General features: G+C 41.2%; 1 protein-coding gene across 2 annotated transcripts in view; it reads right to left on the minus strand.

The window, feature by feature from the left end:
• Positions 1-14,139, minus strand: part of TRPM6 (transient receptor potential cation channel subfamily M member 6) — a 166,564-nt gene that overhangs the window by 84,625 nt on the left and 67,800 nt on the right. For both annotated transcript variants that reach the window (XM_061425553.1, XM_061425552.1), the window contains exons 5-7: positions 10,809-11,022; positions 5,057-5,181; positions 2,594-2,765 (exon numbers count right to left, since the gene is read on the minus strand). In XM_061425553.1, coding sequence (XP_061281537.1) covers positions 2,594-2,765; positions 5,057-5,181; positions 10,809-11,022 — 511 coding nt within the window. The remainder of the gene's footprint in view (positions 1-2,593; positions 2,766-5,056; positions 5,182-10,808; positions 11,023-14,139) is intronic.

Here is a 14,139-nt window from a genome sequence, read left to right on the forward strand (position 1 = left end):
GGTTAGAGTATCTTCTCCCAGTTAAAAAGGTATCTAAAGGCTTTCAGTAATTAAAAAATAATAATAAGTAGTAGTCTTTAAGAAATTAACTTTTTATTGTGGAAATTTTCAAACATACGTCAAAGAAAACAGAATGATATAATGGATCCCAATGTATCCATCACTCACCTCAAAAAAATAATCAAGCTGTTGACAATTCAATCAACTTTTAATAGTGGTTATTTCTGTGTACGAGACAGCAAAAGAGACACTGATGTATAGAACAGTCTTATAGACTCTGTGGGAGAGGGAGAGGGTGGGAAGATTTGGGAGAATGGCAATGAAACATGTAAAATATCATGTAGGAAACGAGTTGCCAGTCCAGGTTCGATGCACGATGCTGGATGCTTGGGGCTGGTGCACTGGGACGGCCCAGAGGGATGGTATGGGGAGGGAGGAGGGAGGAGGGTTCGGGATGGGGAACACATGTATACCTGTGGCGGATTCATTTTGATATTTGGCAAAACTAATACAATTATGTAAAGTTTAAAAATAAAATAAAATTAGAAAACAACAACAACAACAACAACAACAAAAACTTTTAATAGTGGTTATTTCTAAGAACAGAATGGGATGGGTAAACCTCAAAGACTTTCATATTTCAATGTATTCCATTTTTCACTAGTTGACTTTCTTGTCAGACTACATATTGCTTTATTAAAGTAAGGAAGACAAAAAAAGGAAAGACTGTGGAGTCATTCTTTTTAAAGATATTAAGCAAACAAAAGTTACAGATTGATATGTCCAGTATGATCCCATTTAAAACCCTATTTAAAATTTTAAAACTATATATATAGGTATATATTTTATATATACATATACACATACCTATATGTGCAACATGTTTTTATATTTACATAAATAACCAGAAAACTCTGGAATGATATACATCAAATTATTAATAGTGTAGGGAGGGGAAGATTTGGGGAAATGTTGACTGTTTATAGGCTTCTTGTTTGATTTAACTTTTACATCACACGTGTATTGATATATTTAATATTTAAATCAATTTTTTCCCCCAAAAGAAGGAAAACTGGCGGCAACACCATGCCCACACCTGAGCAACAGAGGACTTCACTCTGGGTTCCAGGTTCTACCGCGCCCTCCTCTGGCCAAGCCCTTCCCCTCCCAGTGAGGAGTCTACAGGGTCAAGGTTCAAGGGAAGCCTGTGCTCCCTGTCGTACATTGGACTGTACTAGACCCCAAAATTCTTGATTCCAGGGGCTGCTTGAGCCTCTGCCCCAGGGATGTACTTGTCAAAGCAAGAGGATTTGGGGGGAGTAGGGCTTGGACATATAGATTGGAGTGTCTACGTGACAATGTCTATGTCAGGCCCAGACATTATGAGATTGAACCAAAGCAAGGAAGAGAAGCAGAGAGTGACTGTAAACCGGGGACCAAGGTCCTGGTTCTGCTTCACCTCCATGATTTGGCTTTGTACTCCCCAGAATCCAGGACTCTGACCTCAAACCTGGCCTTCCAGCTATATATGCAAAGGTAAAAGGATTAAACATTATTTTATTATGTTTTTAATCTTGTTATTTGTGTTTGTTAGCTTGATTCAAAACTTTTAAATATTTAAACAAACAGTATGTGGGCTTCCATGTGCACCTTGTCCTGACTCCACAAATGATCGGAGTGGGCCTCTTAGTCCATTGTTTTAATATTTTACTTCCTTTCCTTTTCTACATAACTCCACCTCCTTATTACTTTCTCCTTGTCACTAAAAATCAGACCTAAGATGTACCAATTGATAGACATAATCTTCTTGTAACATCATCTTATAAAAACTAAATTCAAATTCTAGGTTTTTATTTGGAGAAGAAAGGGATAGCCTTCCATATCAGAAGGGATATGTTCTTCTGAAATCATACAGATGAAAAAGTTAACAATGGTTATTTTTCGTAGTAAGATTACAGAGGGCTATCCCTTCCTTTTCTTTATCTGAATATGAGAGTATATAACACTTTTATCAACAGAAAAAGAAATCAGTAAGGGTATTTTGTAGGAGAGAGGAAAATAATTCAATTTCAGTTAGGGATATCTTTCTTGAAGCAATAACTAATCTCCATAAAAATAAATATGTTTATGATTGTTTTCTACAGAAAGAATCTTACTGATGCAACTAATTAAATTTGTTATAAAAGGAAAACAACTGTGAAGTTCTTGCTTATAAATCTCATGAGAGAGCTTCCTCTACTCCTGGCTCTCAGTTTAGACACATTATAGCTCCAGATGAAAACCTCCTAGAATAGGCATCCCAAGAAAGGGCACTCTTCTCCAAGACTTGGATGATGAAGACATGCAGAGTCACCCAATCCTATGCTTTCCATCCTCAGAGGCCTACAGCACAGCAACTGACATTGGCATATTTCATATGGATGAACCCAAGAATTTCTACAGCAACGTTATGAGTCAGGCTTTTTTTTTTTTTTGGATAAACGTCCGCTCTCAATATCAAGGGTTTACCAAGGATTACAAGAAGCCCATCTGGACCTCTCCGCAGCAGTGCCCCTAGACAGGACCTGTCGGCTGAGGTCCCGTGGGTACTCACAACTATGTATCTTCTGCAGAGAGAGGTATTTTTCCAGGTTCCTCCTGAGCTTCATCTCATTGCCATACTTGCCCACAGTGCCATCATCAGACAGGATAAAGTGGGAGTGCATGCAGTTGAGTGTTGTGAGCTTGCTGAGGGGGTTTCCCAGAGTCTGGTACAGGCACACTACCTGCAAGACAGCGAGAACAAGGGTCAGAGGTCCTTCCTGGGCTGACTGCTCCAAAGGCCTGTTTGTGCACTACAGAGTTCCGGTCCATGCCAAAAAGCACTACTAGCTACTAAGAGCTATCTGCCGTGAAGACTCAATCTGAGTGCCTTTACTTTTTATTTTTCTATGGATGGATATGTAGTCCCATAGTGCACGACTAGTCTGCAGCTTGTGCTACATTAGACTCGTGACACAAGTTCAACGACACTCGCACACACAGCAACATGAGAACACTTACCATATGCTTGGAGTCACAGCACTGTTACATTGCTAAAAATGCTTCCAAATATTTATTTTCAATTTCTCTACTTGCTTTGTCTCAGATCATTGAAAAATCAGTTCAAGGATCTGCACTGGTACACAGAGCACATCAGTATTCAGAAGCTATGCCTTTAAATAGATCTATTTCAGAATAATATTTGGACACTGATTTATGTTTCTAGTATCCCAAATGAAGTGAAGAGTAAATGGAGATGTATTCACATTCAATATACATTACCCAGATCCATGGAATTCACCAGGCAAGAATATTAGAGGGTGTTGCCATTCCCTTCTCCAGGAGATCTTCCCAACCCAGGGATAGAACCTGGGTCTCCTGCATTGCAGGTAGATTCTTTACCATCTGAGCTACTAGTGAAGCCCCTTATTAATATTTACTGATTCTTCCATAAACTACTCCAATTCTTATTTGTTTCTAGGGAGGAAAGCACAGTATAGCCATTTGGTATCCGTGGGGGGTTAGCTCCAGAACTACTCATGGATACTACAGTCCACGGATGCTTGGATCCTTCATATAAAATGGCATAATACAGTCGACTTTCATATCCCCTGGATCCATGGTCGGTTGAATCCTGGGGATCCAGTGTTGGTTGACTCTTCAGATGCAGAATCCACAAACAGGGAGGGGCAACTGTGTTTAGAGTCTAAGAGTCCAAGTTTAAGGCTAGACTCTTCTGCTTTCTAATTTTAAATCTGGGTAATACCTGCTTCCTTTCTCAGGTTCATTTCCTCATGTGTAAGTGATATTAACGATTCCTATAGCAGAGGGTTGCTATGAGGTATTAAAGAAATAATGGATGTAAAAAGTACCATAAATGTTAAAACATTAGTCTTTAAAAGTTACCTTTACAATTCCTAAGCATGACACTGAGGCTATAAGCCAAAAAAGAAAATGATTGATAGATTTAACACATTTTTTATATATGGAAAGATTTCATAAATAATACAAATTAAAATCTGGGAAATGCAGCATACATAGCAAACAAAAATGCTAAAATGAATTATAAAAGGTCTTTCAACATTTTTAACTATGCTTAAAAGTGTCCAGAAACCACATGAAAAGATGTCGAACCTCACTAGTAATCAGAGAAAGGTACTTAAGAACAATTAGGTATTAATTTATACCTATCAGAAAAGCAATGTTTTCTAAAAAGCCAGAATATCTTCTGGAGCCAGGAATGGTACAGAACAATGGGCATCCTCATACCCTGCTGTTAGGAATGGAAACTGTTATCATCTTTCTGGAAGGCAATGAGTCACTTTTTTTTCAAGATATAGTTGTTTTGTTTCGTTTTTTTAGTTTTTATTGGAGTACAGTAGCTTTACAATGTTGTACTAGTTTCTGCTATAGACTAAGTGAATCAGCTATATACACGTTCCCTCTTCTTCTGCTTCCCTTCCTTTTAGGTCGCTACAGAGCAATGAGTAGAGTTCCCTGTGCTATTCAGTAGTTTCTCACTAATTATCTGTTTTATATATAGTGCACGCTGTGTCGCTAAGTCTGACTCTTTGCGACACTATGGGCTGTAGCCTGCCAGGATCCTCTGTTCATAGGGATTCTCCAGGCAAAAATACTGGAGTGGGTTACCATTTCCTCCCCCAGGGGATTTTCCCAACCCAAGGATTGAACCCCTATCTCTTATGTCTCCTGCATTGATTGGCAGGAGGTTCTCTATCTCTAGTGCCACCTGGGAAGCCACGGATGAGAATTGGGAAAGCTATTAGAATTACCCAGGGGATTAGGTTTGAGGTATGAGCAGAGATCATTTCAGGGTTAGTGCAGGGTTTTGGGCCTGAGCAACTGCAGGGTAAGATTGTCACTCTCTAAGACAGGGTAAGAGAGGCAGCATGAAGTCAGGAATTGGTTTGAGGCATATTACATTGAAGATGTCTACAGGTATCCAGGTATAGTGCTAAGCTGGCAAGTGGATATATGTTTATTTCCTTTTGCTATGAAAGAATTGTCTACTTACATCTCTTCCAATAAGATCTTTCCGGTTCTCAATGACACCCCAAGGAGGGATTCCAACTGTCCAGATTTTTCTCAAGGACTGCGAGGAATGGGCTTTCAGGGCATCCCCAACATGTTTGGACACACCTATGAACAACCAGGTTAGAAGTCAAACTTTAACTCACAAATCACGCAAAACACTGCAACTGCCAGAAAGAGAATAATAGGCAAGTATATGCAAAAGCCAACTTTTTTACTCTCCACTTTCAAAGTGAAAGTGGAGAGTGAAAATGTTGGCTTAAAGCTCAACATTCAGAAAACGAAGATCACGGCATCTGGTCCCATCACTTCATGGGAAATAGATAGGGAAACAGTGGAAACAGCAGCTGACTTTATTCTGGGGGGCTCCAAAATCACTGCAGATGGTGACTGCAGCCATGAAATTAAAAGACGCTTACTCCTTGGAAGGAAAGTTATGACCAAACTAGATAGCATATTCAAAAGCAGAGACATTAGTTTGCCAACAAAGGTCCGTCTAGTCAAGGCTATGGTTTTTCCAGTGGTCATGTATGGATGTCAGAGTTGGACTGTGAAGAAAGCTAAGTGCCGAAGAATTGATGCTTTTGAAGTGTGGTGTTGGAGAAGACTCTTGAGAGTCCCTTGGACTGCAGGGAGATCCAACCAGTACATTCTGAAGGAGATCAGCCCTGGGATTTCTTTGGAAGGAATGATGCTAAAGCTGAAACTCCAGTACTTTGGCCACCTCATGAGAAGAGTTGACTCACTGAAAAAGACTCTGATGCTGGGAGGGATTGGAGGCAGGAGGAGAAGGGGACGACAGAGGATGAGATGGCTGGATGGCATGACTGACTCAATGGACGTGAGTCTGAGTGAACTCCAGGAGCTGGTGATGGACAGGGAGGACTGGTGTGCTGCGATTCATGGGTCACAAAGAGTCAGACATGACTGAGCGACTGAACTGAACTGAGAAAGTGCCAGTTGGACTATAAAGAAAGCTGAGCGCCAAGAATTGATGCTTTTGAACTGTGGTGTTGGAGAAGACTCTTGAGTCCCTTGGACTGCAAGGAGATCCAACCAGTCCATCCTAAAGGAGATCAGTCCTGGGTGTTCATTGGAAGGACTGATGTTGAAGCTGAAAGTCCAGTACTTTGGCCACCTGATGTGAAGAGCTGACTCATTTGAAAAGACCCTGATGCTGGGAAAGATTGTAGTCAGGAGGAGAAGGGGATGACAGAGGATGAGATGGTTGGATGGCATCACTGACTCGATGGACATGGGTTTGGGTAGACTCAGGGAGTTGGCGATGGACAGGGAGGCCTGGCGTGCTGCAGTCCATGAGGTCACAAAGAGTCGGACACGACTGAGCGACTGAACTGAACTGATACGCAATTATTTCCCTGTTATCAGGGAAAGTTGCTGGCACAGAGGAATTACAAACATAATAGTTTCACTGTCCTCAAAATCCTCTGTACTCTGTCTATTCATCCCTCATTCTCCCCAGTCCTTGATAACCACTGATCTTTTTATCGTCTCTATAGTTTTGCCTCTTCCAGAATGTCATATAGTTGGAATTATGCACTATGTAGCCTTTTGAGATTGGCTTAACCTGCCTTTTAATTGCAAACACTACATTACACCACTTACTCTTTTAAAGTAGAATCTGACTCTGTATGTGTCATTAGCACAGGAAGAAAAAAGCAAAAACCCTGCATATTGCATGCATCTGAAGCACAGCACTTAAATCATTTTCTTCTCTCTGGCATCCCCCGCTCCCAGTCATCTTCTAAAACTGGGGTTCTGAACCACAGAACATACATCAGTACCAACAGAGATTCAGATCCATAGGTTTGGCGTGGATTACCAGCATGTGGTGGTGACAGTTTTTCAGCGGCCCACATGTGATCTTAACACATATTACCTGCTAAGACTCCATAAAACCTGATCGGACAATATCATTCCCTATTCATCCTTCTGTTCAAAAATCCTTTGAGGGCTCCCTGCTACACAGAGAATAAAACCTCAACCCAAATAGCATGGTACCCAATCTGGCTCCAGTCTCTCTTGGCTGTCCCTGTCCTCTGCCACAAGGCACATCCAGCTAGAAGGTGTATCACCACTCTCTGCACATGCCTTAAGCTCTAGCTGTGTTCCTGGCCCTGAACTGCCACCTTGGCCTAGAATGCTTCTTTCTACCCTTTTCTCAAGGGAAGAGTATATATCCTCCACCAAGCCTTTTTCTCAGGTTCCCCAGTTGGAAATGGAATTTGTCTTCCTCTTCCTTTTACTCCCAAACACTTTCTTTGTATCTCAACTATGGCCCATTCAGCATCAAGTTTTGGTTAGTTATTTATTGTCTGTTATCACAGTCACCCGCTTCATCACTAACCCAGGGGCCATATCTTACTCATCTTTCATCCACAGCATCTATCCAAATACATAGTAGGTTCTTAAAGGCTTCTGGCATTCAATTTAAATAAGTGTCAAAAATTCATGCCAAATAACGTTCTACTACAGTTGAGGAGCATTCAAGCATAGGCTAAAGCTGATAAACAAAGCTTCTCAAATTTAAATGTTCATAAGAATCCTCTGGGGCTCAGTTGGTAAAGAATCTACTTGCAATGCAGGAAACCCCGGTTCAGTTCCTGGGCTGGGAAGATCCGCTGGAGAATGAATAGGCTACCCAGTCCAGTATTCCTGGGCTTGTCTGGTGGCTCAGCTGGTAAAGAATGCGCCTGCGATGTGGGAGGCCTGGGTTCGATCCCTGGACTGGGAAGATCCCCTGGAGAAGGGAAAGGCTACCCACTCCAGTATTCTGGTCTGGAGAATTCCATGGATTGTATAGTCCACGGGGTCACAAAGAGTCAGACATGACTGAGCAACTTTCACTTTCAAGAATCATCTGGGGATGTTATCAAAACGCAGTTTCTTATCCCACTCATCTGGGGAGCCTGATATCTGGGTTACCATCAAACTCCTTGGTGATGCTGATGTTACTGGTCCAGGGACCACTTCTTGTGTAGTCAGGCCCTAAGGAGCTGTGCTTGAATCAAGTCAGACCCTGGTTATTGTTTAAGGAAGCTCCAAATATATCTCATTTCTTTTGTTCATATGAACTATTTCTATAGTTTTCACACTATTATATTTGCATTCCTTAATTGACCCTAACCTAAAATATTAAATTTTAAAAAGGCAGTAAGTAAAGCACGTGACACAGTTAGCTATTCAAAGAAAAAAACTATGACCAAGTTCACCTTTTCCTGAACTCTATAAACTTCCCCACCCACCCTTTTATTTTTTTTTTTCTTTTACTGGAAATAAAATAAGTACTACACACTGGACTTAGAACTCTGCAACCTTCACTTTCTTTTAAGAATGTGAAACAATAGTACCAGAGGTTACCTACCCACTGGTGACAGGCTCTAAATCCCTTGGTTTTATGTTTTCTTTGTTTTTTCAATCACTTGCTTTCTTCATTCCTTTTTAGTCAAAAGAAATTATTTCTTATCTTAGTGCCTGTTGCTCACTGTTAGACAAATGTATAGGCCCTGGCTTCTACCTCATAATCAAGGAGACTCATCCTGACCTAGCCTGTATGTCAAACACACACGTGCCACAGGTGCTACAGGCAGAAATTACGGAACAACAGTGAGTTGAGATAGAGAACGTTTCCCGGGTATGTTAGCACCTAATGTAGATCCTAAAGGATGGGCAGAATTTAATAGGGAACACTGGCTAGAACATCCCAAGTAGAAATAGAGAGAAGTAAAGGGAAGAGGGAAAGCTACAGGAGTGATATTGTGACTTGTAATAATAACTATTTAGTCTGTCAGAGACACAGAGCTCTTCAAATCCCTGGAATTTCCTAAGTGGTGAGAGTGAGAGATGGTTTCATTATGTTAATGAGACAACTTTTGGACCTACTGCTGTGGGTTGGTTTCCAGAATAACCAACCATCCTTGTGATTAGAGGGTTGGAACTTCCAGTCGCATCCCCAACCTCTGGGGAAGGGAAAGGGACTGGATATTGAGTTCAATTATCAATAACCAATAATATAATCAATTATGCCCATATAATGAAGCCTATGGGTTTCCCAGGTGGCTTAGTGGTAAAGAATCTGCCTGCCAATGCAGAAGATGTGGGTTCCACCCCTGGCTTGGGAAGATCCCCTGGAGAAGGAAATGGCAACCCACTCCAGTGTTCTTGCCTGGGAAATCCCGTGGACAGAGGAGCCTACAGTTTGTAAGCTACAGACTGTAGCCTACAGCAGGCTACAGTCCATGGTTTGCAGAAGAGCTGGACATGACTCAGTTGACTAAACAACAACAAGAACAACAATGAAGCCTCTACAAAAACCAAACAAACAAACACAAACAAAACAAAACAAAAAACAGGATTTGGAGAGCTTCCAAGTCAACATGTGGACATGGGAGGAAGGCACAGAAGCCCCATGCCCTTTCCCACAGGTGCCTTGTCCTATGAATCGCTTCTCTCTAGCTGTTCTTGAGTTACATCCTTCTATAATAAACTGGTAATCTAATGAGTAAATTGGTTTCCTGCATCCTGTGAACTACTCTAGTAAATTCATCAAACCCAAGGATCGGGTAGTGGGACGGGAAAGAAAGTGTGAAAGTGTTAGTCACTCAGTTGTGTCCAAGTCTTTGTGACTCCATGGACCATAGCCCACTAGGCTCCCTCTATCTATGGAATTCTCCAGGCAAGAATACTGGAGTGGGTTGCCATTTTCTTCTCCAGGGGAAATCAGGGATAGAACCTGGGTCTCCGACATTGCATGCAGGCTCTTTACCATCTGAGCCACCTGATTTGCAGCCAGAGAGTCAGAAGCACAGGTAACAACCTGGACTGGAGGCTGATGTCTGAAGAGAGGACAGTCTTATGGGACTGAGCCCTAAACCTGTGAGATCTGATGCTGTTTCCAGGTAAATATTGTCAGAACTGAGTTGGATTGTAGGACATTTCAGCTGGTCACATGGGAACTGGTGTTAGAACTGTGATAGGTTAGTAACAGATGGTAACAGGAGTTTGTGAAGTTACTAATTCTCAACCCCAGCTGCACACTAGACATCCTTCAGAAGTTCCACCCTGAAAAACTCTAATTAATTTGGAATAGAGCCTGTGTATTGTATTTTTGTAATGCCCCCAGATGATTCTGTTACACACATACAGTTCATAAAAACTTATGCAAGAGAGTCGGGTTAGAGGTTCAGGGGCTACTAAATGAAGTTTTTGAATGCCAGATTTCAAGAAATATAAGACTCAGATAGAGATAGTATGTGAAAAGGTGGTTTTGTAGTTAATTATCTCCTCATGCCCCATGCACTCAATACAATTGTTGCACACGTCCCTGCTTTCCAATTGCTGAGAAGTTAACCACGGCGAGTTTAGCTCATGTCTATGCCCACACACTACACACACTACACTCTTGCCTGGAGTCCGTGTCCTTTGCAACCTTACAATAGTCCAAAGCTCATGAAAAACTATTTTCTTTGGTAAAAGTCTACAAAGTTATATTAAAATAGGAGATTTTAACAGTGGTAAAAACACAGTCCAGGAAAGGTCTATGATTCTTCTGGGTTTCTTTTTCAGTTACTACAGTTTCAGTCTTCCTCCCTGATGCTGCCTATATCTCCTGGGAGCACTGCAGAGCAAACTTAAGTGCTATACTGGCTGATTCAGTTTTAAAAGGAATTACAGAAAAAGAAAAAAAAAAGAGTGGAGCAGGGAATGTGCCTTACCTGTATTAATGCCTTCAGTTATTATCCATGCTCCTGTTGTCTCTGCAGCTTTGACCAAACCTTGGCTGAAGATCTCTTTAAGTTTTGAGGGCATCTTGAAGTTCTGGATACCACCATGGACGGAGATCACCAGCTTTGGCAGTTCCATCTTCCACTCTTTCAACATTAAATGTAACAGGTGATCCAACTTTGTGTCATAAGAAGTTCTAATATACTGGAAGATATACATAAACACATACACATAAAATAGTGGAAAAGACATGCCAATTCATAATAAGCACACAGCAGGGCAACTGAAATGCCAAAACTTAAAAGAACAGTGCCTGGAATCTCTTTAAAAGCTCATCTTCCTATGATGGAAATATTTACTTTGAAAGGATCCCACACCCCCTTTAAGTTCCTTCTGGGAATTACAAGTCACGGCAGGAAGGTTTCCTCTGATTTTCAGCGTTGGTCCATCAATGTTCTCTAGAAGGTCTGAGGTGAGGCAGAAAAATGTCAAACTGGCAAAAACCATTACTCCAGCAAACCCATTTAAAAAAATTGTTTAGAAATCAGTGAAATGAGGCTTTTCATAAATGTTTTGGCTTTTCTTAATTTACTTGGTCATTTCACATATGTGCATATTTTTTCATCCACTATTGACAATTATTGTACATCCCTTGAGATGCATATACTTACATGTTTGCATAATTTAAATTAAGATCCAGGAACATGTATATTTATTTCAAATTTTACTTTCTAATGATATTATTTATATATATATATATATATAAAATCTCTCTAAAAACTTTTTTCCCCTAAAATATACACTTTTCACAAAAGGGTCAATGTAACCAAAAAAAAAAGAGGGAATCAGACAGTCCCAGAATCATTTGTCATTTTGCCCAAAATTAAAAAGCGTATGACTGGCTTTCTTTTCCCAGCCAATGCAGCCACTTACAGATTGTTAAAATTATATTGAGATGACTGTGAGCCAACCAACAGCAAGAATAAGTCAGATTTATAGGATAAGAGCTATAAGAAACCATGAATCTATAACCACAGGTAGAGATCACCATAGATATGCAAATAGGAATTATCACATGATCCTCCAGAATGTGATACTGATTTAAAACAATTGTCTTCACCTTTGAAATTCTTAAAAAATAATCCCTTTATTTCATAATTAAAATATTAGGAATTCTGAACATGAGGATGGTGCAGCCATCACAGAATGTATTGAATAGTAGAAAGAATCTAACGGTAACTAGGATTCAATTTACAAGCGAGGAAACTGAGTTACCATGGCTTTATCATGTATACAAATAGCAGGGAAAATACAAGTGGACCTTTGTGCAATGGTTTATGTTGCTCCAAGTAATAAATAAAGGCAGAGAAGCAGCTCTGGGTTAGTTCTCCTTCTATCGCAACTCTTCTTCCAGGTAGCACTCTCTTTCAACCGTTAAGTACTTTTAGTCCTAGAAGATACTTCTTGAGATTTCAGGATAAACACCCTTCATTAACTAAATTATCAGCGGCAGAGTCTTTTCTTCCAAAAGCCAACCAAAGGCGATGCTAAGGGTTAACTACTCTTACCTTCCCCTCCTCCTCCTTTATAACTACTACTACTACTAAGTCGCTTCAGTCGTGTCCGACTCTGTGCGACCCCATAGACCGGAGCCCACCAGGCTCCCCTGTCCCTGGGATTCTCCAGGCAAGAACACTGGAGTGGGTTGCCGTTTCCTTCTCCAATGCAGGAAAGTGAAAAGTGAAAATGAAGTCGCTCAGTCGTGTCCGACTTTTCGCATTCCCACGGACTGCAGCCTACCAGGCTCCTCCGTCCATGGGATTTTCCAGGCAAGAGTACTGGAGTGGGGTGCCATTGCCTTCTCCACCTTTATAACTAACTCACCTCCAATCCTTTGTGGAAGGAGGTGGGAGGGCTAACAACTGGGAAGGCAAATGCAGCCAGAGGGATGAGTAACCAGCTCTCACAAGCTCTCCTGCTATGCACCCTAAGACTGAAGTTCAATTCCAGGCTGAAGTATAAGGATAGCTGCTTCTCTTCTGAGAGGTCAAATAAAATGTATTCAGGCACAGAGTAGGTACCAGGAGCCTAATGCTAAGCATAAAACGTATTAGTGATCAGGAGATTTGTCTGACTATACTTTTGGTTTTCCTCAGTTCAGTTCAGTTCAGTCGCTCAGTCGTGTCCGATTCTTTGCGACCCCATGAATCGCAGCACGCCAGGCCTCCCTGTCCATCACCAACTCCCGGAGTTCACTCAAACTCACGTCCATCAAGTCAGTGATCCCATCCAGCATCTCATCCTCTGTCGTCCTCTTCTCCTCCTGCCCCCAATCCCTCCCAGCATCAGAGTCTTTTCCAATGAGTCAACTCTTTGCATGTGGTGGCCAAAGTACTAGAGTTTCAGCTTCAGCATAATTCCTTCCAAAGATATCCCAGGGCTGATCTCCTTCAGAATGGACTGGTTGGATTTCCTTGCAGTCCAAGGGACTCTCAAGAGTCTTCTCCAACACATACCCGAATCCCCCTTGGCCCTCATACAAATTATTCCTCTTGCCTACAGTGGTGTTACCCTTCTGCCTCACTCACCTTTCCCTTCTCAGTATAGCCGTCCCTACTCTCAGATGGCTTCCCTGACATACACACCCAATCCAAGAAAAACAGGAGTTTGCTTTTCATTCTCTCAAAGGACCCTGTACTCCCCTTTCATAACATCTACACTGTCTGTAGTAATCGTATGTTCATTTCCTGTTTCCCTCACTAGACTGTAAGCAATGTTAGTACACAGAACATATGGTCTTTGGGGCATAGCAGACTATGAAATGAAATGAAGTGAAGTGGCTCAGTCATGTCCGACTTTTCCTGACCCCATGGACTACAGCCTATCAGGCTCCTCGGTCCATGGGGTTTTCCAGGCAAGAGTACTGGAGTGGGTTGCCATTTCCTTCTCCAGGGATCTTCCCCACCAAGGGATTGAACCATAAAGATCTGCTGAATGGACTGAAAAAAATGAGTAAATGATGATGATTATGAACCAACATAAAACAAAAGGAAGAAGACAAAAACTTAAGGGAAAAAATCACATAAAGAGTTTTGTGAAAGTCAGCTTCCAAAGACAGTTTTCTTGGCAACTGAAGGAAAAGTCAATGCACAAAGTTAGGTGCAAGAGGATTAGTAATCAGACATGTAGACTACTATACAATTATATTATGAAACCTTATTATTATGGCACTATTAAAACTGTTGCTGATTTGCATTGTTATATGAGAGAAACCAACACAACATGGTGAGGAAATGATCCTCCAATATAAAAAAAAAAAAA

The sequence above is a fragment of the Bos javanicus genome, chromosome 8, assembly GCF_032452875.1.
Source record: "Bos javanicus breed banteng chromosome 8, ARS-OSU_banteng_1.0, whole genome shotgun sequence".
NCBI lineage: Eukaryota > Metazoa > Chordata > Mammalia > Artiodactyla > Bovidae > Bos > Bos javanicus.